This window comes from Sitophilus oryzae, unplaced genomic scaffold, assembly GCF_002938485.1.
Source record: "Sitophilus oryzae breed Bouriz unplaced genomic scaffold, Soryzae_2.0 scaffold_864_pilon_pilon, whole genome shotgun sequence".
NCBI classification, from domain to species: domain Eukaryota; kingdom Metazoa; phylum Arthropoda; class Insecta; order Coleoptera; family Curculionidae; genus Sitophilus; species Sitophilus oryzae.
Genome location: NW_022147488.1, coordinates 1,699,585 through 1,726,863, shown reverse-complemented (window position 1 = coordinate 1,726,863; position 27,279 = coordinate 1,699,585). Strand labels below are relative to the sequence as shown.

Here is a 27,279-nt window from a genome sequence, read left to right as displayed (position 1 = left end):
CTGACTGGTGACTGATTGGGTCGACCGCGACGAATCTGCTATATCCCTTTCCTAGTCTCTTAGCAATGTGCACAATTTCTCGGTTTATTTCATAGATTTGGCAACGTTTTTACTGTTCTCTCTTTGTTCAGTACATTATAAATGCATTGTACTCTTCTTACATACGGAAATCTCGACCTAAAACTAACCTTTGCCAGCCCTTAGTATAGGGTTATCAGCTGTTCTGAAAAAGTTCTGTTATACGTTTCCTTTTTGAGATTTAACTTATCTTATTTTACAAAATAAACGGGGAATGATTGCACAGGTTATAAAAAGTGTTTCTTTTCAGTGTTTTAAACTATTGATTTTTTTTAATTTTTAGTTTCTCTCACAATCATTGAATAAAAAGACGCGTTAGAGACGGAATCTTGAATCACCATTTCTTGAGTTATGTTTCACTTGATAGATTAAATTCAAATTAATAACTAAATTAATGTTATTCAAATAGGAAACTTGAAATAGAGCTTTCCAGACCATTAGGTTCTCTATATATGGTTTAGTGTATTTTTTAAAACTGTCGGCTGTCAAAATTATATATTTTCTTTTTAGGTAGACTATAGTTACATATAATACAAACAAATATTTACAGATAACTATCACTAAACTCGATATCAGATTGACTACACCTAGACGACCTGGTGATGACTGAAATACACCCTCCAAAAGCTGAGTCCGACGTGCCAGCATCGGTAATGAAGTCAGCTACTATCAGCGTGTCCTTACCTTGGGTCAGTATACCGGAATTGGTTGCTATCGTTTTGCTGCTGCCTGATCCCTTTTGACGCTCTTGCAATCGGTGTCTGAGTACTTTAATTCGTTCTTCTTTCTACGAACATAAAGCCACATTACTAAATTAATGGTAATTTCTCTGTAAAATGTATTTTTTCAGATATTCAGCATTTTCAGTTTTACAAAATGAATAATAAATGTGAGAACATGTTTTCAATGAAGCTGATTAGTACAGAATAACAATAAGACCATAACATATAGTGATAGTATGCATATACTAAATAGTTAGTGCTAGTTTTAATTTTGTTCAATTTGACTGAAAATTAATACAAAGTGTGAGAACGTATTTTCTAGGTTTGGTTTTCAAAGGTTATCAAAGAACGCTTAATTACCTGTGCAATTAATCGTTGTAGTTCTTCATTATCTGACAGTAACTTCTGGTATCTTTCTTCGTCTTCTTTCGATGGCCTCTCGTCAGGATTGTATTTACTTTCAGCCTTATCGCTTGATTGACTAACTACGGCAATTACCTTAAAAATGTTGTAATTAAACTAAAAATTCAATAATAAAAGCAAATATAATAATAATTTATGATGAAGCAAAAATCACAATATCAATATTAAATAATTAGTAAAAAATTATAAAAGTAAAAATCAAGGGGAAATGTGTCTTCTTATATTATGGGGAAAAGTCTATCTTGTAAAATAAAGTGGTGGGGAAGGTTAAACTTTCTTTTACTAAACTTTTACTAAAATAAGGATAACTCTGATTTAGGTTAGCCGATTTAAACAAACTAAGGCTCGTTTTAAGGAGCTTTTCTTTCCTAATAATTTCCAGTAAAAATGTTGTTTCCATAGATTTTCTCGGTAGTTAGAGGGCGCTGTTTGACATCATAACAGATATTATTGCGCTATTGCATAGAAACATAAATAACCGGTTATGTTTCTAAATAGCAGGTCAAGTTTAACCTTAATAATCTATAATATCTATAATCAAGAACGAACATGGATGGAACAATTAAATAGCGTTAAAATGAAACTAAAATATACGTCTTGATATTTTGACGTAACCAATTTACCTCTTTTTGTTTTTCTAGCCTACTACTATAAGTTTTAGACCTTATAATCTTGGGCGGCAGCCTAATATAATTTGTCCTCTTAATATCTCCGGTTAGAGACAAGATAGAGAGCTGCGGTTTACGCTGATATTTTGGAAATTTTGTGCTCTATTTAACTGTATATAAAACAACTTGTTATTTATTATTGTATTCAAAAGCGTAATATCTATTTTTTTTTCTATTAAATAAAAATTACATATTTCGCAGATTACAATAGCAATACTTAAAATCTAGATACCGTATAATCTATTTTTTTTTCTGATTGGCCATCATAGATGCGTCCCCTAGCGGACATTTTTCGAAGTTGAAAATAATTTCCAGGCTTTCTCTTGATCGATATACTTTATTATTAAGTTATACGATAAGTAGTTTCTCAGATACAGCCGGCGTTCATTCTTAGTTGGTCACCCGGTACATGGTCTTCTAATATATAGGGTGAGTCTTAAATAAGTGCAAATATTTTCAGGGTTGATAGATATCAATTAAAATAATATAATTCTCTTTATTGTTTTCGAAATATGTCCAAAATAGCTACAGCCTAACCGACCTATTTTACTTTGAAAATTAAAAACAAACTGCTCAAATTTCGAGAACTACTGGAATTATTTCTATTTTTTCCTTTCACTAAATTTATCATAGAAAATTAAAACAATTTCAAATGTAAAAATAAAAACACAAAATTTGAAAAAAAATCGCCAAAAATTCCCTCATAGACCTGTTTCTGGGATCAAAATATACCACTAATAAAATATTTGCACTTATTTAAAACTCACCCTGTATACGGTGTCCCATTTAAAAACCAATGTGTAGATTATATCAATCTGCGAAATTTGGCTGCGAGTATTAAACAAGTTTATTAGCTGTGGGAAAGTAGTGATACTAAATGATATTACATAAAATTAAAAATATTTATGTATATGTCCTCATTTCCATCATTTTTTAAAGATAAACTTGTTTAATGCTAAAAACCTTAGAAGAAAATAAACCAGAAAGTAAAAAGTTAAAACCTGCTAAAAGTGGGACAAAATAAAAATCACTCTACTTATTATTAAAACAGCTTACCAAAGGCGTAAAAATGTGTCTCACCTTGGGCAAAAAAATGAGGGCCATACAGAGGAAGCAGCAGAACGTGATTGCGATGGAGACGAAGGCAAAGCTGGCGTCCTGCTGGCTGGTTATGACCAGCGAAACTGGAACGGTTATGAGGCACATTATCACCACGTTGTAGATGGTCAGCGCCACGTATTGCGAGTCGTTTATCTGCTTCACTTTGAGCGATCGAGTCTCGTAGGCGAGAAACAAGCCGAAGGACTGAAAAAAAATTTAATTTAATATAATATACCTTTTATATATAACATATAAATTTCTTCATCCCCTCTGAAAAGTTGTTAGTATACATCAGGAGATCATTCAGTGCGTTGGAATAATAACTTTAAGGTAACGTTAACCGTTGTACGCGTTATTAGCATTAAATAATTCGATTTTTAATTAAAAATTATTCTTTCTATACAGGGTGAGTTTCCTACGATGTTCTCTATGGGTATCTCGGAAACTAGTGAAGATAGAGAATCGATTAAATGGGAAAAGAATTGCAGTTTTGTGGGGTCATAAATATGCGCCTTTCAGATTTTTCAAAAAGTTCATGGCTTACTAAATATTTCGAAAAAAAACTATTTTAAAAATTGTCCCTGATTCCATTATAATCTATTTTAGACAAAAAGTTTTCAGATAAAAGTTATAGATAATTACATCCCTAATGAGTTTGTGTTCTCCGATTTTGTCTGAACACTGTCATTTTTGAAATATGACACAAACATATGTTTTTTTTTAAATGGAAGCCATAGTTGGCCATGGATTTATAAGAAGCTTAATTTCTTAAGCTTTTCAGCGATATAAGCTATAATATGTTTTTTTTTCGAAAAATAACTGAGTTATAGCCAATTCTTATCTTTCTTGCCTAATTTCACTTAGTTGGTATGGTATTCTTATTCTGTTATGATTTATAACTTATAAATTTACAAAGTTTGGATGTCACAGTTTCACATTTCTAAGAGCAACGAAGATTAAACTTGTTATGGCTAACTAAGTGAAATTGTTTAAAAATGATAAGAATTGACTATAACTCATAAGACTCCACGGCAGAGTATATACAGGGTGAGTTTCCTACGATGCTCTCTATGGGTATCTCGGAAACTACTGGAGATAGAGAGTCGGTTAAATGGGGAAAGAATTGCAGTTTTGTGGGGTCATAAATATGCGCCTTTCAGATTTTTGAAAAAGTTCATGGCTTAATAGATATTTCGAAAAAAACAAATTTTGGCTATTTTAAAAATTGTCCCTAACTCCATTATAAGCTATTTTAGACAAAAAGTTTTCAGATAAATGTTGTAGATAATCACATCCTTTATGAAACTGTGCCCTCCGTTTTCTTCTAAAGCCTGTCATTTTTGACATATAACACAAACATATGTTTTTTTAAATGGAAACCATAGTTGGCCATGACTTCATAAAAAGTGCCATTTTTTAAGCTTTTCAACGATATAAGCTATAATATGCTTTCTTCGAAAAATTACAGAGTTATAGCCAATTCTTATCATTTTTAAACAATTTTACTTAGTTAGCCATGGAAACAAGTTTAATCGTCTTTGCTCTCAGAAATGTGAAGCTGTCACATCCAAATTTTGTAAATTAAAATAAACAAAAATTGTAAATATGAATTTTTCAAATGAAGAAAAGCGTATAGATACTCCCGCATCAATAGAGTGGTTCCAACATGACTTTTATTACGACCTCCCAACCTCATAATGAAAGAAATGTTAAAAATTATTTACATCATAATTATGCAAAGTCAGGAATAGAAAGATGTGGACCAATTGCATGGGCCTCCTCGATTACCTGACTTATCCATTTTAGATTTTTTTATGCGGTATGGTTAACAATAAGGTTTAAAAAAGAATTTGTGAATTAAGAGAGGCACTCGGAGTGGCGGTACGAAAGAAGTTTAAGTCCACCGGTCCTTCTATGAGAATAGGTACTAATTCAGTTTTAAAAAGATGCAACTCAAAACAATGGCGGATTTTCTAAAATAACTTAAAGTGTATGCAGTGATATTATTTTTTAAGTTTTAGTTTGTGTAATGTAAATTGTAAAGAACCTTTTAGTAATATATTCTAACTCCTTATAAGTTTTATAAATCATAATAGAATAAGAATACCATGCAATCAAATTGAAATTAATCAAGAAAGATCAGAATTAGCTATAACTAAATGTAACTTTTCTAACATGTCTTGAAACCCGTTCTCTAAACATTCACCGGTTGTTTGTGTCATATGTCAAAAATGACAGGCTCTAGAAAAAAACGGAGGGCACAGTCTCATTAAGAATGTAATTATCTACAACTTTTATCTGAAAACTTTTTGTCTAAAACAGCTTATAATGGAATTAGGAACAATTTTAAAATAGCCCAAATTTGTTTTTTTCCAAATATCTAGTAAGCCATGAACTTTTTCAAAAATCTGAAAGGCGCATATTTATGACCCCACAAAACTGCAATTCTTTCCCCATTTAACCGACTCTCTATCTCCAGTAGTTTCCGAGATACCCATAGAGAACATCGTAGGAAACTCACCCTGTATATCACATTCTTAATCAGGACGCAATCTGATTAAGGATGTGATTGTCTACAAATTTATCTGAAAACTTTTTGTCTAAAATAGATTTTAATGGAATTAGGGATATTTTTTAAAATAGCCGAAATTTGTTTTTTTCGAAATATCTAGTAAACCATGAACTTTTTCAAAAATCTAATTGGCGCATAATTATGACCCCACAAAACTGCAATTCTTTCCCCATTTAAACGGCCCTCTATCTTCACTAGTTTCCGAGATATCCATAGAGAACATTGTAGGAAACTCACCCTGTATATAAATAAATTATGAAAATTGTAATAAAACAAGGCTAAGTGTGCAGTTTTTTGACAAGTATTGGTCATATAATGCCGGAACCGCACATGCGGCATTTAGCGAACTCAGAGCGCTCGTCAACTACCGAGCGCTCGTGATCGGACTTCGCCTTTCCATCCACACATGCGGGCTCTGATAGCAACAACATAGAGACGAACGCTCGTTGTCGTCGCCGATCGAGTCGCCGAACTGCGAATTCCCCATCCACATACACAGGAAATCGGCGAAGAGCGTTCGGAGATCGCCAAATGCCGCATGTGCGGTTGCGGCATAACAGGGTGGCCCATTGGTGCAAAGATGTACAATATCGTCGTTGTACATGTTGAAGAAATATTTTTTTCAAGTGCAGGGTGAGTGTCTTAAATAGGTGCAAATATTTCCAGAGCTGGTATATCTCGAAAAAAGAAACGTATTTTCTCTTTACCGTAAATAAGTTCAAAATATCCTAAAATTACCGGATTTCCAATATGGCCAATGGAACCAGACGATTGGGAATCTAAATAATGAGCTGGCTAATGGGACGAAAAGGACCCAAGCCAATGAAGAGCGATTAATTTCCTCTTCGCAAACTACTACTACTACTACTATAACCTAAAATTCTTTCAATATAAAATTTAAAAAAAAATAAAAGATTTTTTCGCTTACATTTTTAGAACCGCTCGCTGGATCTTTTCTGGGTTTTCTTTTTTGTATATTGAATCTAGTACCTATGTTGCCATATTATGAAGATATTACGTTTTTTAAATAAATACCAAAGATAACAGAATAAATCCGCGAAGGAAAATTTAAATTATCGTATACAGTGTATTTTTATAGCGTCACGAACATCGCAATATTTGAGTTGCTATATCTCATTTTTTAAATGCAACACACTTTTTTGATGCAGAAATAAAAATGATTTTTTTTGTATTTAAAGTGTACCTAAATTTTCAACAGTTTTGCAGATATTTGCGCTATTATATTACGTTATAACTCAATTTCTAACAACGGTTAAATATTGCGATGTTGGCGACACCATAAAAATACTCGGTATAAGATAATATATTTTTTTCCTCGCGGATTTACTCTGTTATCTTTCGTGTTTAGGAAAATTTAACTGAGAATAAAAAATAATAATTCACTAAATTCACTACAGTTTTGACCACTTTATGGATATAGTGTGTTTAACGAATGTTTTAGCTCGTCATAATTTATTTATTTATGATTCACCAGTTCTATATTAAATAAAAAAATAATTATAAATGAAATTGTTTGACGGGTAACAATCATCAAATAATTATATATTTTCAAAAACTACCTAAAGTTACGTAAAAAGCAGTTGATTTTATTTCTTGACGCCAGAAGTGAAATATAAAATAAAGGTTAATATAAAAAGATTCTCGGTAATATAGAACAATATAATAATACGGAGTTTTAACTCCTGACATATTTCACATCTTAAAATGACATAATCCATTTATCACGCTTCGTGTACTTTAATATAACACAGCTATTAACGGTCTGTCATGAACTTTTAACAATTTGTCTTTTCTAGTTGTGAGAACTATAAGATCACCGCCTTACATGTTTTAGTCTATTTTTAATCTGCGAAAACTGCTAGAAAGAAGAATTCTAGTAATGGATATCTAAGATTAATAGTAACGTAATAGATATATTACGTAATGAGCATATCAAGCACGAATAGAACAGAATTAACCATTTTAGAATAAGCCAAAAATTTTATGAAGAATGCAACTTTCTCAAAATGTTGTAACGTTTTAATAAAGCGATATTATTGGCAACCCAACATACACCCTACCGAATTAGTTCTGACTAATTTCGGATACTCTGTTGATCGTACTTGCCCTTGTCGGCGCAGAACTAGAGCATCTTTTTGACTATCGGAAGTCACCATTTTTGATTCAGATTTCGTGGCTTAAACATCGACATACTTATCTGAAGTCATCCGAAAATGTTTAAACTTTTTAATTCTATTAACATTTGGAATGTAGTCCTAATGGTTCCTGGCATTTGGGGAAGAAATCAATTTTAAGTTTTCATGGGTATTTTGGTGGTAAGTTTGATCTTCATCATATTTTTACTCTTTTGGTTCAACCTTATCTCTTTACAGATTTTCTAAACGTGGTTTTGGTTGTCCTGTCATGAATTTAATTTTTGAGTAAATCCTCAGCATCGTGAGGTAAGTTCTAAAATTGCTAAAATGCATTTTGTGCATAAGTTGTGTCGTTGTGGGTTTTACCGTCCAGTTACATGGCGAGTTATATGTCGTGATTGGTGGTTTGAGGTACGAGAGCCTGTATCTATGATCCATGTTTGATTTCCACATGGCTGGTGGTATTGTAAGGGGCTGTTCGAGGCTGTGGTAGATGGCTCCCACACCTAGCGTCCACACACCATCCAGAAGGGCGAGCCAAAGCTTGGAATTGCACCGGATAATCAGGCCAGATTTCATTTTTTTTTGTTAAATCATTTCAAATCTATTTACTTACTGTTGACGAATTACGTAATTAATTATGTAATTATTAGATATCATTTTTGAATTTCATTATTAAAATATAATTTTCTTAATTTTAAATAAACAAATTTTTATATATTGTCAAGTATTTTGTGATGGTGTCACTTGACATATTTATTTAATTAACTTTTGAGTGATTTACGGAATTATGTGCGCATACAACAAGGTTCATGAAATGCGTTAGTTTGGGTAACTCATTTAATTTTATTTTGCGTAATTTAATATTAATAATGTCAATGATTTTTGATCAACAAAATAAGTGATACTATTTTTTTATCACACATTTAAATTTTGATTACTTATTATTCTTAAATATTAATTCATTTTAAAAACCTAACTTCATCCATTAATTACTGTCCTTGTCTAATATTTTTTTAATTATAAATAAATTTAAGTTGGGGTAAAGAGATCTATTATTTCTGAGTGAATGTCCTAGCGCCCAATAATTATTGTTTTATTGATTAATTATAACACCTAATAAAAAAATAAAAAAAACGAACCTACGACTGCTCGCAAAGACGAAAAGCTGCCGTTTGCATTGTGTCAAGAAAACGTTACAATGTTAATAAAAAAGTGTTTTCTTTTGCAAAGACAATCCGGGAACATACTGTATTTTATAATATCAGCTTGTGATATACCTTTTTAAAAAGAATTTATTGTAACTTTATGTAACATGAAAAAAAAACGTAAAAAGCAGAAGTGACATTCAATCGATTTAAACTATTTTTTATATAAAATCTGAGTTTTAATGTGCTACTCAAGTTTCAAGTTCATTCGCAAATATCAATGAAATGGTGGTGTAATCTCAAGGATGTAATAGTCTCACGCTAAATTATCATAATTTTTTGGTCATGACGAGCCACTTGTATATAAAATTTAAGACAAAAATGTTGCAATTTTTTTATTTAATAATAGAATATCTGTATCAAGATGTATAATATAAAATAAATACAGAAATATATTCTTCATATTATAAGAGAATATAATAAAAGTAAGTTTAAAACTCTTCACATATTTCACATTTTTAACAGAAAAAATATATTTGTCACGCTTAGCGAGCTTTAATATAACATTAGAACAGGTTTATTACTTTGTAACCTCATAAATTTTCTGTGTATTTATTTACACTCTCTATAAAATTCATATATTTTTTTGTAATAAAATTATGTTAAATTCTAATATAAAACTATAGTTCATTAAACCTAGGTTAAAGTATACTGTAGAAAACTTATAACTTATGATATACAGGGTGCTACAAATTCGAGGTACGAGCATTGGTATCTCGGTAACCGTAATAGATACGAACATGGTTAAATTGGGGCAAAGTTGCGCTTTGGGAAGTTCACTAAGATGCCATCAAAAAAGTTTCAAAAATTTCAATTATTGCTGAGTTTTGTGATTTTTTTTAAATCAATTTTATTTTTTCCTGTCGTTACTTTTAAGAAAATCATAAAAATAAATGCACATTCTCGTAGCCACTTTATTAGGGCTATCTGATAATATTTTTAGATTTTCAAATTACCTAGCTTATAATTTTTGAGGTACAGAGGCGAACTTAATTTTTCTAAATACGGACCTGTGTTTTTTATTTCAGACCATGGAAATGTATATTTCTTTTAGTTAGTAGTTTTATACAGGTACCGTCAAGTTATTACTCTCATAACAGTCAAAAGGCATGTAGAGTGGCGCCCCCTACAAATAGGAGCCATTTTGACATCAAATCAAATTTCTCGTATCCTGGAGGCCCCCAGACACCAATTTTCATCCAGATATTGACGTTACTTCAGAAATTATTTAGAAAAAATTGAAATAAAAATGAAACTTCTACACCCTGTATCTCCGAAACTAAGCATTTTAAGACATACATTTATACGAACTTTTTTACTTATTTTTATCTGCAGAATATGCAGCCGAAGTTTCCGCAATACAGTTCGGACCACCCTGTATTTGTCACGCTTTGTGAGCTTTAAGCGGCGCGCAAACCGGAGCGGTGGCGGATGCGGAGGCGTTGCGGACAGTTACGGTACATGTAACTAAATTAAAGAGAGGACACTACCGTGATCTGGCGATCGCGCCCGCCTTTTCTTGTAGCGAACTACCGCGCGGAACTTTGCGGACGGCGGTACAGCAGATAGAACACTGCATGCACCATTTGCCCGCCAGTTCGCACGATATTAACAAGTAGAATCACCCTAGTTATCATGTGTAATACAGAAAAAAATATTAAAAAAGTGTGTGTGCAACCAATTGTATATGATTTATCTAATAAAGCCAAGAGTAATAGTATATTGTTTTATTAAGAGTAAAAATAATACTTTTCGTGGTGAAGTTATATGTTTGACGCGTAAAAATGCTTTACTTTTACGCCTAGGCGTTAAAATTGCTTTTTTATATTGTCAATCACGTCGTAAAAATTAATACTTCTGTGACGTTGGATTTTTAAATGTTTGTTCAAGTTCATTATTATTAAAAATGAAAATTTGTAATAATCTTCTCTAAACGGTGCTGACACTGACCGCCAATTAGCTCTGTTATATATGACCGCGGACCGCGTTGGTGTGCGGATGTTCGCGATCGCATTGTGACCGCACCGCTACCGCCACCGCGCCCGCCACCGCTCCGGTTTGCGCGCCGCTTTAATATAACATTAACTGTCACCTGTTTCATGCATTTTAGTTTTTAATCATCTTTATTTCGCTGTTTGTAACACCAAAGCTTCCAACCCCCAACTATAATATCATGAACATATACCATATACAGGGTGGTCCAAACTGTATTCCGGAAATTTCGGCAGCATATTCTGCAGATAAAATTAAGTAAAAAAGTTTGTATAAATGTATATCTTAAAATGCTTAGTTTCCGTGATGCAGAGTGTAGAAGCTTCATTTTCATTTCCATTTTTTTCAAATAATTTAAGTAACGTCAATATTTGGATAAAAATTGGTGTCTGGGAGTTCTTTGGTATGATTTTATTTTGCTGTCAATTTGACTCTTATTTGTAGGGGGCACCACCTACATGTGTTTTAATTGTTTTGAAGAATATACATCCTCGTGACTTTTTACCTAAAAAAAGTCTCTTGGTAAAAATCGCTACGAATAACACGTTGAGTCAGTGGCGGCTCGTGACCCGTGTGACTGGGTAGGCGACAAAATTTTAGTTCCGTCTATTTAGCGCAAAGATATTTGACTTAGCCGCTTTTATTAACATATCGAATTGAAATAGCCCACTGACACTTTTCTGTAATAACTGCTGTATCGTCTTCTTGCACCGAATAAAATAACGCGCTTTTTTATTTCGGATTCATTTATATCTGTGGACTGTTCTGAAATACAACCGGTTATATATTTTGAATAATGTCGGACAAGGCCGAAGAAATGTTTCCAATTTGGTTTAAACGTTTTTTGAATTTTCATATAAAAGTTTTAAATGCTACGTATAATGAATCATATGAAATATCCCATTAACGAAATGTGATATATTCCCTTATGAAATATCGGGAATATCCTCTTAACTTCTAAGCCTACCGAGCCTCCACGACTTCATGCAAAGGCGACCGGAGATTTCGCCTAAGCCCCGCCTTAATACGATACAACTCCGATAAGTTAGACAGAGACAGAAGACTGCCGTACGTCGCACAGTGGTTCAGATTGCCAAAAAGTGGCGCATAGGACATTTTTAATTTTATTACAAATTTTAGACTTATTAGGTTTAATGACTGATTTATTAACATGACAAAGATAGTCCAAGGAATGAACATAATATATTTCAGACTATGTTTGTTTAGTATAAAAATATTAAAAAAAGTGGATTTTCTATGAATTTTATTCAAAAATTATGGTTTTTAAAAAGGTTTGAAAAATGCTTCGAACCTAGTCAAAAAAAAATACCCATTAGGTTATCTGGTCTAAATTAAAGAAAAAACATAAATTGCAATATGCATTAAATGGAGTCTTCAAACTCATTTTTTTCATGACATGATTCACCACCACTTTCTTCTAGTTCCTCTTCACTATCTGATTGGCAATAATATTCTGTTGCCATATGAGTGTCATCTGCGGGTAAATCTTCACCTATTTTTAGTGGCGACTACTTTCTCTGGAAATTCAAACCCTAGTTGGACTGCTTTTGCCGTCTCATTTTTATGTTCCTGGCTTTAATTAGAAACTGTAGCATATGCCAGAACTTCCAAGGTGTAAGAATCTCTAATTTCTAGAAATAGATTGATTTTTAATCTTTGCCATTAATTAAAAGCTATTTGCAGCATTATGTAAATGAAAAACAGGTTTTTTTTCTGTAAGATATTATAAATTAATTCCTTGGAAATATACACCTTTGGTCTCTTTATTTTTTGGGACTTGGACAATTCTGAAAAAAAAAATCTTCTTGAAGGGCCAGGGTCATCAAAAGATCACTTCCATTTGAAGTGCATTTTTATTCAGCCAGAGACAATTGTTGGAAATAAAACTGCTCCAAGTATAATTACATTTCCTCCACTTTTCTGACCATTTATAAACAAAATTTTCAATTTGGTTTTTTTTCGATAATATGTTAGAATTATTATTATTACACAAAAATTATTTACACTATTATTAAAACCCATTTTCAAAAACCTCTCACATATTGATCTGCGGTTTATTGTTCCTAAATATAAAAGGAATAGAGTACGGGAGGAACATGTGAGTCTCTATAGTTACACTTTTACCACTCCAGAGTTACTCAAAAAATATTAGTATAATAATTCAAGAAATTATCCATGGAACAAAAATCAGACTACTGGTCAATTTAAAATTCTAATTTATATATCATCTACCTCGGGGTCTCTTGGGGTAAGATACTTGTGGTAAAAATTAAACTTGGTATATACCTTTTAAAAATTATAAAATGGGAACGGAGATCTGCGGAGTTCTAAGATACGCAATTTCAAAGTTTATTTTTTTTCAAAAAAAAACGCTCTGCTATGTTTGTGGTAACTACTAGCTTCGTAAAAAAATATTTAGAGATTAATAAAATTCTCTTAAAAGTACTGCCTTTGGTCTTCAAAATCCATTATAATTTAATTTATTTCCAGTCCTCTGAACAAGAACCAAAATATATTAGTAACATTAAACCATTATCAGCAAATAACTGATATATTTAAACTACAAAATCTAACGAAAACAACATTCCTGTACGCTTTTTTATTACGATTAAAAAGTGGATCGTGATAAATTTGAATAAATGGGCCCATCATCTGTTGAAAATAATATCATTGTTGAAATTTTCGAAATTTTTTTCTTGACCCCTATGAGTCGATTTTTTTGAATCTGAACCAATGTGTGTCGTGCATTGACTCTGATAGTAGGCGATGCAGAAATCGCCTAACAAAGGCACTTCAACGGTCAAAATTATTTTGTTTTCTAACGCAGCGGCACAGTCAGTGTACGCCAGCGATAATGAATATTTTAATATACAAGACCACAAATATTAAAATAATATTGATTATTAAAACACACTTCCGTGTATTGACAGTATTTTTATGTATTGGCAACATTAATAGTAAATAATGTAATGTAATAATCCGTTTAAATTCTGACAAAATTTTAGAGTAGGCGCCGCCTACCTTTTCTACACTGACGAGCCGCCACTGCGTTGATTAGATAGTTACTTGACTGAAATAATAAATTTTTGAAATTTTAATTTGTTTAAATTAATTATAAATTTTTCTGCGAAAAATTGATGATGAAACAGTTTCTGTTGATCTTTTGAAATTTATGATTTCAGTCTAATAACTATTTAGTCAATATGTTTAATTTATGTCAATGATGTAGCAATTTTTACCAAGAGACATTTTTTACGTAAAAAATATCATAAATTTATATTTTTTGCTCAGTTTATACAGGTACGGGTGAAAAGTTATTACTCTTCAAACAAGTTAAAAAATATGTAGGTGGTGCCCTCTACAAATAGGAGTCATATTGACATCAAAGTCAAATTTCTCAAGTTAAAAAACTTCCAGACACCAATTTTGATAAAAATATTGACGTTACTTCATAAATTATTTGGAAAAAGTCGAAATAAAAATGAAACTTCTACACCCTGTATCTCCGAAACGAAGCATTTTAGGACATAAGTTTATACGAAGTTTTTACTTATTTTTACGTGCAGAATTTATTGTCGAAGTTTCCGGAATACAGTTCGGTCCACCCTGTATATTATAAACACACTATCTATTATGTTTTACTTAGTATTAAATCTCTTGGAATTAACTGCAAGAAGGAAAAGCTTTTGCAATTTAAATTTAATATTTTTCGAAAAATATTCATAATATTTTAATTGTTTGTTCATAACTTTTTAACTTTTATTACTTTTTAGCCTCATAACTTTTTCTGTGTATTCATTTATACTCTGCATAAAATTCAATTTTTTTTTTGTAATAAAATTATGTTAAGTTCTAATATAAAACTACACTTCATTAAATCTAGGTTAAAGTATACTGTAGAAAACTTATAACTGATGATATATAGATAGTCCGAAAATGCATTCAATCCGCAATAATTCATAGAGTTAAGATAGAAGACAGATTTATTGAAAGTCTAGATTCGGAATTCGAAAAGAAGATGTTAATTTTCTCACATCTCACTTCCTTGCGCAGCAAAGAACGGTTGAATAGATAATTGATGTTCGTGTATCAAATATTTCATGAAGTATAAGAGATATTAGCGAATTCTATAAAGAAAAATGAATGAAGACAGAATCAGGTTGGCTGGAAATAAGGTCACGTACATAGGTCGATATTTCTTTTGACTAATTTTGCTTTTCTGCGCTTTTCATCTTCATAAAATGAGCATTTATCGCCAGACAAATCTTGTTTTATGGAGGAAATATTTATGTTATTGTTTCTAACATAAATTTATGTGTTATTCTGAAGAGACTGACAAATAAATGATCTAAAATAATAAATTAATTAATAATATAAAATAATATAAAGTAATAACATAAAATAATAATATAAAATAATAAAATATAATATAATAAAATAAATAAAAAAAATTGGGTATACACTATGTGCGCATACTTGAAGTGAAACTTCTGACTAAGAGCTATTAAATTGAAGGATTTGAAGGATATATATTTTTTTAAGAATGCTTTTTATAAACTTCAAATAAATTAGAGTTAATATAAAACCGTATACTATTCTAGCTTTATAATGTTATGTTTTTTTTTTAATTTTTATTAAAAAACGATAATTCTATCACTCGACCGGATAGCCTGACAGCCGTATATCTATATCTCTATCTACTACTAACTACTACTAACCAACAATTTGTTTTGTGTTGCCTATTTTTGTTTAAATGTTTTGTTCATTATTCGTGTTGGGAATTTATTTTTAAATTAATGTTAATCATTAGGCAACCAGCATTTCTTTTGCATAATCAAGATTGTCACTCTAAATTTTACATAACCAAATTGTCACTCTAAACCGCTGTCTTTTTCAGACAGATGTCACCTGTCTTGTCATTTTTCAATTCATTATTCGAATTCTCAGAATGTTGTTAACAAAAGTTTCATCTTAAAATAAAATTTTAATCAATCACAATTGTTTATCTCCATCATTTACCGGATTAAGAAAATAGAAATTATACTTCAATTACAAACAATTTATTATTTATAGTGATTTACAGTAATTTTATTAAATTATACGAATATTCTCGTTCATTATTGGTTTGAAATAAATATGACAGTGTCCTCCAATGAAAATGCGAGTTACAAACTCTAAATTCTAATTCTGAGCTGACAAATGAGCTAGATACTTTATCTAGACCGTTATTCAGAGGCTACAAACCTATCGATGAAAATATGCATAAAAAATTACTCCTTAGCTCACCAGGTTGGTACAATATCAAATTTATTATAGTGATTTTCTTAGCCGCGTATGGCACAGATCGTTACCCAGTGTTGCCACAAGCTTATTTTTCATCGGGGTAGATTATCTCGAGATAGCGGGGTTAAATTGTTTTACAAAGGGTAGATCTACCCTAAATGGGGTAGCTGTGGCAACACTGCCGCTATCACTAACCCTTTTGCGCGTCTCGCTCTCATTATGGCCGTCTCGCGGCCGTCATTAAGGGCTCCAACCAAGGCCATATAAGCTAAATATCCAAAATGGTTCCAGCAAAAGTTTTTAGTTACGACGCGACGACTGTTGGCGCTGATCGTCAAAATCATATAAAAATGTTTGTAGAGGGATTTTGCTTACCGACAATACGACGTGAGCTACGACCAGGACCAGGACCAATCAGAAGGATCAGTCTTTCTTGGACATTTGCCGTGGAAGTGTGTGTTAATTTCTGTTGTGATAAGTGTGGTTGTGTTTGCAGTTTGATTTTTCGGTTTTGATATTATGTTAAAATTAATTTTGAAGAATTGTATCACCGGTTTTTATTTAATAGTACCTTTTTAGTTCTATGATCTGATATGTTATGATTTGTTAATGTTTGTTTAACAATATTATACCAAAGAGGTTATACTTAATATGTCAATTTGCATAGCATAACTTTTTTATCAATAAACTTAGTAAATTTTCAGACTATTTAATTCCTTTTGTTCCGTTTGTAATTTTATTTTTAAAACATATTATGTGATTGTTTCACATAATATGTTTTAAAAATAAAATTGCAAATAGCGAATAAAAATAATTAAAATACTAAAGTGTATTTTACAATTCCCGCTTGTTCCCCCCGGCCGCGCACCCCTTCGTCTATCCTGTAAATGTCAGCTACAACGAGAGATGGCGCTACGAAAATGGAACCGATTTATTACAAGGAACTTGGGCTTCTTTTTCGTTAGTATATTCTGTGGCTCGAACACACTGACGACCAGGTCGCACCGGCCAGGCCGCTGCTACCTCTAAAACCATTAAATCAAATGATACCGCGCACACTAACGTCCTGGCCGTCCGTTGGTCGTTGCGACCAGTAGGCTGCACTAAAATATTCTAATTTTCTGCCGCTTGTTGCCGGTTTTCTTCCAAATCAATAATTTTTCAGATAAAATCCCTCAAAATCAATGCACAGTATTTTATTTTCTATAAGATATAGTGTTTTAGTGTAGTTTTTGCACACGTGCAGAAAATCCAAAAAATAGTATACAGACTGGATCAAAGGGAAACTTAAATCTATATAGTCCCTTTTTTATCAAGGGTCGATTCTAGTAAAAATTCAAAACATTTTTTATGACATACTGTCATAACTGTATTTATGGTTGATGTGATAGGTACCTGTTATTATACCTTCGAGTTTCGATGTTAAAAAATAAAAAAATAATTTTTAAAGTTTTTCTACAGCCAATTGTTTTTTTTTTATTAAATTATTTTTTTTAGTTGTATTGTAGTCATGTACAAGGAGGACAACTGTATTTTAAATATTATATTTAATTTAACGTTTTTCAAACAGGGTTCATTAGACTATATTTCTACTAGATACATTATTTAAAAAAAAATAAGAGTAAAAGTAACTTAAACATTCATAAAAATAGAAATATTTACTGCTGTAGATTCTCAGTAACAATAAAAAGAGGAATTTATATTGTAAACATTGAAATAACTGGAAGCTAAACTTTCTACCTGCTTATATTTAGAGCCAGTGTCTGACGACTTGTTTTTACGATGGCCCTAATATGTTTACTTCTAAAGTCGATAAGAGCCATCAGTAGAAGTCCTTACCAGTAGAAAAAAGAAACAGAATATCTTCCTTTTTGTCGGTCGCGCGTACACAATGCTTTTTGTTCGGCCTATTTGTTCTGCTTGTTCGTGCGCGCTCGGTTCGTTCGGGCTAAAATGCCAAAGTCTGGACGCACCTTTAGGAACAATACTGTTTTTGTCCTTTATTGATATACTGCTGAAAATCTCACGAGTTACATTTCTCACTCTACACATATTAAATTACATAGACGTAGGATGTAGAATATTCTGTTATGAAACGACTGATGGAATAGCAGGCATCGCGGATTTGAAAAACTTCAGGTTTGGAGATTTTATCTATTTACCACACCAGTATTTATTAACGAAAAATCCAAGAATATTTTACATGCATTATTTAATATTAGAACATTTAATAAGCTCATGAATAGCAACTTCGCTTTTTAGTTTCGGACATTTTAACACGGATCTGTTAACATTTCTGAAACTTAATTCTTTCAGAGACAATATTTTCTAATTGGTAAAACGTAAAAAATCATTAGATCTGACAACTCTGTTGAAACTGGTCGTTCATCTGGCCGCAGCTATAAACGCAATACATCCGGCCAGCCGACGGCCAAGTCGTTGCGACCTGGTCGTCAGTGAGTTAGAGCCCTTCAGGCCGAGTGTCACGGTCTTGAATTTTTACTCATTTAAATTAAAATTTAAAATTACATGTTTATTTATTAATATTATCTGCACAATCTCCTGAACCCGATGGCAAATATTAGAAAAGTTTCCTTATTCACGAACGGGACATTCGCTCCATTAGAACACTACTTATAATGTTTAATATTTAGAACGTTTTTATATTAGTTTATACAAATCATAGCACAATTCAAATTAATAATAGTAGTCGAGCTTTCTACCTCCAAATAGTTACAATTACACAAATATTTGATTGGTGCATATGTCAATAATAGCATTGATGGCACTACAAGCCGAATTAGTAAAGGTAATCTTTTGAATATCCATATGTAATTGAGCCATTGTGTAAAGGGTAAGTGTTTCAATGCGTAATCATGTGTGCCTTGGCGAAGTTGCTGTTGAGTTAATGTAAATATCGAGATTAATAGTAGTTTGGTAACAATGCCGCTTTTATCTTTGTTTGTTTAGAACAAATAAGCTACAAATAGTCATTTAGTATGTACGATCAATATAATATTATACCGTGGGACACAATAGCTGGCACATCAAAACTTTAAATTTCCTGTTCGATATTCTCAGTTTATTTTTTGTCTTAAAAATGTGTTTTATATACAGTGTCGCTAATTTACTTTGACACTAAAGTTATATACAGGATGTCGATAATGGACAAATAAGGATGTTGATAACTCTATATAACTCGATGATAACTCGATATGATATTACCTTTAGATTTATTATTAAATACGGTTAAGTCTGTATAAGATTCTCTATTTCTGTTATAATTTGCGAAATATTGCCAGTTTAATATCTTTATAAGGCGCTTTTACTGCGGATTTTACGTTCACTTACTCATAAGAAAACGACAAAGAGATTTATTAAGCTGACGCGTTTGCATTATTAATTTACGGATCCGTAAAATTAAATGAGCATAAAATTTGTAGAAGACTTACGGAAAAGAGTCGTAGGTTTATAGAACCATAGTTATTTATAACTTTATTTTATTTCTAATTGGATAATAGAGACAAATACTACATAAAAATTTAAGTTCAACAAAGATTTATATTTTCTATTTCTTTTCCCTGCAATTTTCTTATTAAGCCATTTACTGGGAAAACATCCAGTTTGCAGGATCAGATTGAAGCAATTAGATCATTATCAATGGTGAATTGTCAAAAAATCCAGGATTTTTCCAGGAAAGCCCCAAATGGGTGACTTAATCACACCAAAAGATAAATGACTACGGACCATACAATGAAAGTTTCGACTCTAGATGGGAAAATTTGATAGGGGTCAGCGTTATAAGCCTATGACTTTAGGAGGTGGCTTATATTTTCATTTGGGGTTAAATAAGTAGATTTACGCAAATTTAAGGGTTGTGCAATAAAAACATACTTTACAAAGACTTACTCTTATTAGTGGACTACTTTAGTTAATAGGGGGCATTGGTTGAACAAAAAAATACAAAATTTTCAAAGATTATGCCGCCATTATTTGTAGTACTACTTGTCGGCAAGAGTGCAAAATCAATTTTCTTATTTGCCAAAGTAGTTCTACAAACTTGAAAATAATTTCCAGTAATTTCTCATGATCACGCAGACTCTACGGCTAATAATTTCCGAGATGCAGCCGAGAGCTACTCTTAGCGAAAAGCCTGTACATTACAGTGTGAGTCTTAAGTAAGTGGAAATATCAAAATTAAGTTTCCCTTAATTTTGAGATCCACTGGATCTTTTCTGGGTTTTCATTCTTGAAAATTTAATCTACTATCTATGTTGCCATATTATAAAGATATCGTTTTTAACTAAAAATTTAAAAAAAAATCAATCTTAATTTTCTTGCAAAAAAAACCTCAGACATGTTTCTAGGATCGAAATATACTAAAATTATTATTATTATTTGAAAATTGCACTAATTCAAGACTCACCTTGTATATTATGAGCAAAGGAGTTTTTTTAGTTAATACTTACCAAAACTAAACCTTTATAGGCGAAAATTATGGAGTACCATACGCTAATATTGTCAGTACCGCAATGCTCCAACTCCGGTCTTATTTTGGAGTCGTCCGATTCTTCTGGCGGATCCTCTAAAGGAAACATCTCTATTTTTCGATACAGGGGATCGATGATTTGCCACGCCAGCATTATGATTATGTCTATGACTAACAGACCTGACACCATGGAGTAGAGTTTCCAAGGCTGTACTTTTTTCTGTAAAATTAAAATAAATAAAATTAATTGTTTTTTTTTGCTTTAAAGTCCTGTGTCTGTGAAAATTTAGTATACTTTTTGTTCAGTTAAATTTGTTTAGTAAAGATTTTGTTTTATTTCTAGACTACCACGGGAGTGATACAGGGTGCTACAAATTCGAGGTACGAACATAAGTATCTCGGAAACCGTAATAGATACGAAGATGGTTAAATTGGGGCAAATTTGCTCCTTGGGATGTTCACCAAAATGCCATTAAAAAAATTAATAAATAAAGTATAAAAATATGAAGGGTTGCTGAGTTTTTGGAAAAAAAAAAAAAATTTTTGAAAATCAATTTTATTTTCCTGTCGTTACTTTAGAAAATCAAAAAACTAATTGCACATTCTCATATAGCCACTTTATTAGGGCTATCTGACAGTATTTTTAGATTTCAAATTAGCTGATAGTTCGTGGTATACAGAGGGCAACTTAATTTTGTTAAATACCGGACCTGCATTTTTGCAAGTTTTGAAATAACTCCGTCTCCTGAGTACAATATGCCACATTTGATATTTTTTTTTGTTTTTGGTTACTTTAACAATAACATATCTATTTCATTATTATTTAAGTAATTTCATCAAAAAAAAAATATGTTTTTTAAATTATGTAATATGATTATTCATCGCAACAATACTAATCAGCGCTAATTAACATTGAATAAGAAAAAATGATAGAGCCAGATGAAAGGTTCAATTCAATAAATAATATCCAGGTCAGCAATTTAAAAGATATTTATTTTTTAACTTTTTTATTAATGAATTTGAAATCTCATTGCACGATCTAATAATATTCATAATATTAATAGTAGTTATTATAAAATCAACTTCTGGAAAAACTGGTTTCTAATGCTCTACATGTTCAAAAAGGTTACCACCCTCCCTAATGCACAACTCTTATTTATAGTTCTTTGACCATAACTTCTTATACTGCGGAATGTAGTTTGTACTCTTTATTGTAAATGAATTGAAATGTATTGATTTCACTTTTACAAATGACGCCAAGTAATGCCCCCTTAGTTATTGCATTTTCATTTTCCGTATTCAATGTTTTATCCCACGTCACTGTTGAGTTTGAAAGGTTATCTCAATATTGTAACGGTGAATAAATATTAAAAAAAACAGAGCCGGACTTAAAATTAGTTTAAATAAATTATGTTCAAATGTCCGAAACAAAAAAAATATTAAGTGTGGCATATCATTGTACTCAGAAGATCGAGTTCTTCCAAAACCTGAAATAAAAAGTACTAGCTCTAATAAAATGGCTATGAGAATGTGCAATTAGTTTTTTAATTTTCTAAAAAGGAACGATAGGAAAAATTAAAATTAATTCTCAAAAAAACTCAGCAATCCGTGAAATTTTTAAAACTTTTTTGATGTCATCTTGGTGAGCATACTAAAGTGCAACTCTGTCCTGATTTAACCATGTTTGTATTACGGTTACTGAGATACCAATGCGCGTACCTAGAATTTGTAGCACCCTGTATAGGATGTACTGTGTACTTGAATAAACTTGTATTACAAATTTCTAGAAAACTACAATAACCATATAGGATATTTTAGTACACCAATATTTTAGCATGAGATCTCTGATTTTGATTAATTGAAAAGTAGGAAATTAAAAAAAAAATTGGGCATTAATATAATAAAAAATTATGTTTTTTCAGCTAGTTAAATAAGTAATGCACAGGGTGATTCTTAACCTATACGCATAAAGTTGGAAAATTATTGCTAATGACAAATAATGAGTAATAATGAAAAAAAAAGTTAGTAAAATATTTTTATTTACGGAGGTAACAAACTATTTTAAATAAAAACAAAAAACGCAAATTCCATTAAATTGAATGTGCATTTACTGATCAAGTTGATAAATTTTTGTGAAAAAAAACTCAAATTATTTCAGAATTTAAAAATATTTTACTAACATTTTTTTTTCATTATTAATTAGTCATTATTTGTCATCAGCAATAATGTCCCAACTTTATGCGTATAGGTTAAGAATCACCCTGTATAGTTAAATTAAATAGTTATAAAAATTATTAAAAAAAAATTGTCACACTTTTTTTATTTCATTATTTATAGAATGTTTAATAGTTTCTGAATCAATATAAATACTAATATAACTTAAAATTGAAAATTCAGATTCTGTGGTTATAACATTAATACTGGATTAACAGTGCTGACTTACCATCCTGACTTTGGGGTCAGTTTTCGCTTTCGTGCTTAGTCTGTGTACTCTCCAAACTTTGCTGAACATCGCTCCAAAGGACAGCGTGAAGCCCACAGCCATGAGCCAAGCTCTCGCTTGGCACATGATGGGAAACACTACCGGTGAGACGAAATGGCCATCGAGGCCGAGGAAAAAGACGGATATGAAGCAAATTATGATGCCGAAGAGCATGATAGTGTTGCAGACTGGATGCGATGATTGGATCACCCTGAAAAAATATCACAATAAGCAACATAAAATTTGTATTCGCCATTTATAATTTTTCTACGTACGAAAGTGCTAAATATGCCACAGGAACAGAAATCTTAAAAATAAAAGCTTTTTTTATGCTACTGTGTAGAATCCAAACTGAAATTCACTGGTTAGTCCCTTTTTATTCGCAAGCAAATTTGGCTAACCAATAAAAAATTATATTACCTATTTTGTAGATTTTCTTGCAGTGGCGAAATACCCATAGAGAATTTTTTTGGAGAAATAAAAAATGCTTTACTAAATATTTAATACTTTTATATATTCTATATGATCCTGTAATTTACTTAATGCTTAAGGTTTTTATGTTTTTTAATAATTTTTAATATTTTCGTGTATATAATTTCCACATTGTCTTTTAATTAATAATAATGTCTTTAAATCCACATTGTCTTAATTTCCACATTGTCTTAATTAATTAATGTGGAAATTAATATAATTTCCACATTGTCTATTAATAATTCCCACATCAAGGGAAGTAAAATGTTCATAGGTTACGCTTAAAAACGTGTTTATTTTGTCTCTTTATAGCTGATTTTGATATTTATCTGTCAATCATTCAGGACAAAAGAAAACAAATAATTCGGAAAATTACTTGCTTACATTTGAAACGATTTCAGTATAAATCGTAAATGGCCTTGTATTCTCGTTTCTTTATTTCTATTTATACGGGACTGAAACTAATGAACGAAAAAATTAAAAATTAATATACCTACATGGTGGCGCCTCTTATACAACGCAGTGGCTCCAAGTAGAAAATGAAATTTTGGAAGCATATGTAGGTTAATTGAAAGCATTTTATAAAAATATATAGAGTTCTGCAGGGTGTCCCGAAAAAAGTTAGGCATTCAAGTTGTTTTTTTTTGTAGTGGAACACCCAGTGCCGGTTTAAGCAACTGTTCCGCCCGGTGCTAACTGTAACGAGCGCCCCATCCCCTATTAACTTATAAAACAAAATTTCTTTTCTGATAAAGTGTTTTGCAAAAAAAATCTAACCCTGTATAGTTTTTAGTTAACGTCATCAGATAGCTTTTGAAGTATTAAGATAGGAAAGTGACATTTATTTTGCTCTATCTTTAACCGTTTTGCCTACAGAATTTGATAAAGTTTGAAATTCCGATTTTTTAATACCTGTAGCTTGAAAAAGGTTGAATTTTTCAAGAAATCCAAAAATTTATAAATATACAGGGTGTTTCATTTAAAAAAAGTTCTTTTTCTGTGCTACCACTTCTGTATTATGCAACTTTACTACCTCTAAGCTTTGAGGTATACAGAGATGGGGTTAAAATATGGAACAAATTTATTTAAAAAATCAGGTGCTAATTTTCAAAAAATGCTCGGACACGACCATTATATTTTTTTCATTTTTTGCACTAAAAATAAAATATGCAGGGGCTTCAAAAAGTAGATATGGATATGACAAGAAATATTTTTTAATGGCTCACTCTGTATATTGTAATCTAAAATGAAAGATCTTTCTCTTCTGATTTCAAAAATAGGTACCATACAAGCTAAAATTTGGTTCAGCCATTTTAGCGCAATTTTAATTTAAGGTTGTGATAAAATAGCCTAAAATACCGTAAAAAACGAAATGAATAATTATAATATTATGAGGAAGTTATAGCAACTTAGCTTAAAAATTAAAGTAATAATTAAGTAATATTAAGTCAGTAATCGTATTCCCTTTTTAAGTTAAGTTGCAATGTTGACTATCTCACTAATATTTCGTATTTTTAGGGTATTTTATCACTTAACTTAAAATTGCGCTAAAATGGCTGAACCAAATATCAACTTGTATAGTATTCTTGAAATCAGAAAAGAAAAATATTTCATTTTAGATTACAATATACACTAGGGTGGCCCATTAAAAAATATATAAATTTCTAGTCAAATCTACTTTTTGAAGCCCCCTGATATTTCCTTTTGATTGCAAAAAATGCGCCAGAAAAGATTATAATGGACGTGTTACGTGTTTGAGCATTTTTTATTTAAGTAGTTACCTGATTTTTAAATGAATATGTTTAGCCCACCGTTGTACAAGTTTGATAAAAGAAATATTCTCGGAGAAAACTTACTTTACTCTATATTCCGAACTATTCTACACTATCGTACATATCTAGCGAGTTACTTATCTTAGCTACTTATCTGAATTTTTCAAAAATTTTGTAGGTTTTAGTTCCAAGTTACCGCCGATCCGCTCGTCGCGAATACCAACGAATCCGTCATAAGTTCCTAATTCCGTCTCAGCATTTTCAATTTAGTTTAAATACATACCTGTCATTAAAATCCGTTAAAAGATAAAGGGTGGTAAAAGAATTCCCCAGAAAAGCTTGCGAAAACAGGCAAATTCAAAATTACTCGCTGGGAAAACTGTACACATAACCTTAAATTTTTTTAATACAACAGGTGTGTCTAAAGTCTAAATTTTTATATTATACGTTTATGACTTAGCCAGAAGCCAGAAGTGTTTTAAAAGAAGACATGACACTCATGACAGGTGCTAAAGGATTTAGGATTAAAGCAAATTTTATTGGTTAAGAATTTGGCGCCATATTTTAAATATATTTTATAATTTCGAAGAAAAATTAAGTAAATACATACTAACATAATTCACATTACCACAGTTCTCTCAATGTGACACCGCCCTCCTAAGATTTGCCGCCCGGTGCTATAGCACCAAATAGCACCCTTGTAAAATCGGCACTGTGGAACACCCTACAGCGAAAACCACAAGTAAAGAGGCAACAAATAAGTAAAGAACAAGTAAAGAACAGCTACAACCAAAAAGTAAAGAAGCAACAAAGCAATGAGCTTTTTGAATGTCTGGAGTGCGGTAGACAGATAACATCACGTATCGGGCTTTTCAGTCACGGAAAAGCTCATGAAAGAAAACGCCTCGTCAGCGAGTAATGGCAGTAGTAGTAGTAGTATCTTAACTGAGCCTACGCGTCGTATGAGGGGCGCCACCCTGTATGTAGGTAACAGCAGAATTAAAATTATTATTTGAAAATCTGTATCCCAAACAAATATTTTATTTTTTTATATGAGATACCCTACACATAATTTAATTTATAGCTTATAGAAAGAAATTTAAGGCCAATTTTATTAAAGATGTATATTGTAAAGAAAGTGATAAGTATAATATGAAGAAGTAAAAATTGTTAAAAATATAGGGTTTTGATATATTAACGATTTTTAAATAATGGCAGAATAAATTTTAAATTTGAATTAAAACTACCTAAATTTCAATTTACACTGTATAGCATAGCATGCAGCTAAAGTAATTCATTGAAAGACAAACTAAATATAAGTTTCACATTAAAATTTATACCAGGTGCTTCTCCAAAGTGCCTCCCTATAACTTTTTTAATTTTTTCAGATAAAAACATCGAGATTTGGTATATTAGTATATGATATGTAATTAGGATTGATTGATGGTATTCAATAATTGTTTTCGGTCACTTCCTATTTCACCGGAAATAACTACAAGCTTTAATTTTTAAATGGCACCCTCGGTATTTTGTTACTTTATTCGATAGAAAATGACACTCTTTTAATATTTTCGAATATGGTTTATTTGAAATTGCAATATGCGAGTCATAACGACAATTCGAGTCTAAATACTAAATGTGTGGTACCAAATTATTCGTAAAAAATGCTTTTTGATTTGGGTATATTTTCGCCGGTCAGGACAAGACACTAAAACATTAGACGATCAAATATATTTTTCCAAGGCTCCTTGATTAAAAATTAGTGTTCTTAAGGTGCCGATTTCGTAGCGACGCCGACGTGTGGCGTCCGCGGCACGCCGCGCTTTGGTTTGTTTCCCTAT

At 31.4% G+C, this 27,279-nt stretch overlaps 1 protein-coding gene across 1 annotated transcript in view; it reads right to left on the bottom strand.

Annotated features, from left to right (window-relative positions):
- Positions 1-614: 614 nt before the first annotated feature.
- Positions 615-27,279, bottom strand: part of LOC115890425 (gamma-aminobutyric acid type B receptor subunit 1) — a 635,424-nt gene continuing 608,759 nt past the window's right edge. The window contains exons 11-15 of the mRNA XM_030910650.1: positions 23,157-23,406; positions 20,694-20,933; positions 2,972-3,196; positions 1,161-1,298; positions 615-865 (exon numbers count right to left, since the gene is read on the bottom strand). Of these exons, the coding sequence (XP_030766510.1) occupies positions 623-865; positions 1,161-1,298; positions 2,972-3,196; positions 20,694-20,933; positions 23,157-23,406 (1,096 nt within the window). The 3' untranslated portion in view covers positions 615-622. The remainder of the gene's footprint in view (positions 866-1,160; positions 1,299-2,971; positions 3,197-20,693; positions 20,934-23,156; positions 23,407-27,279) is intronic.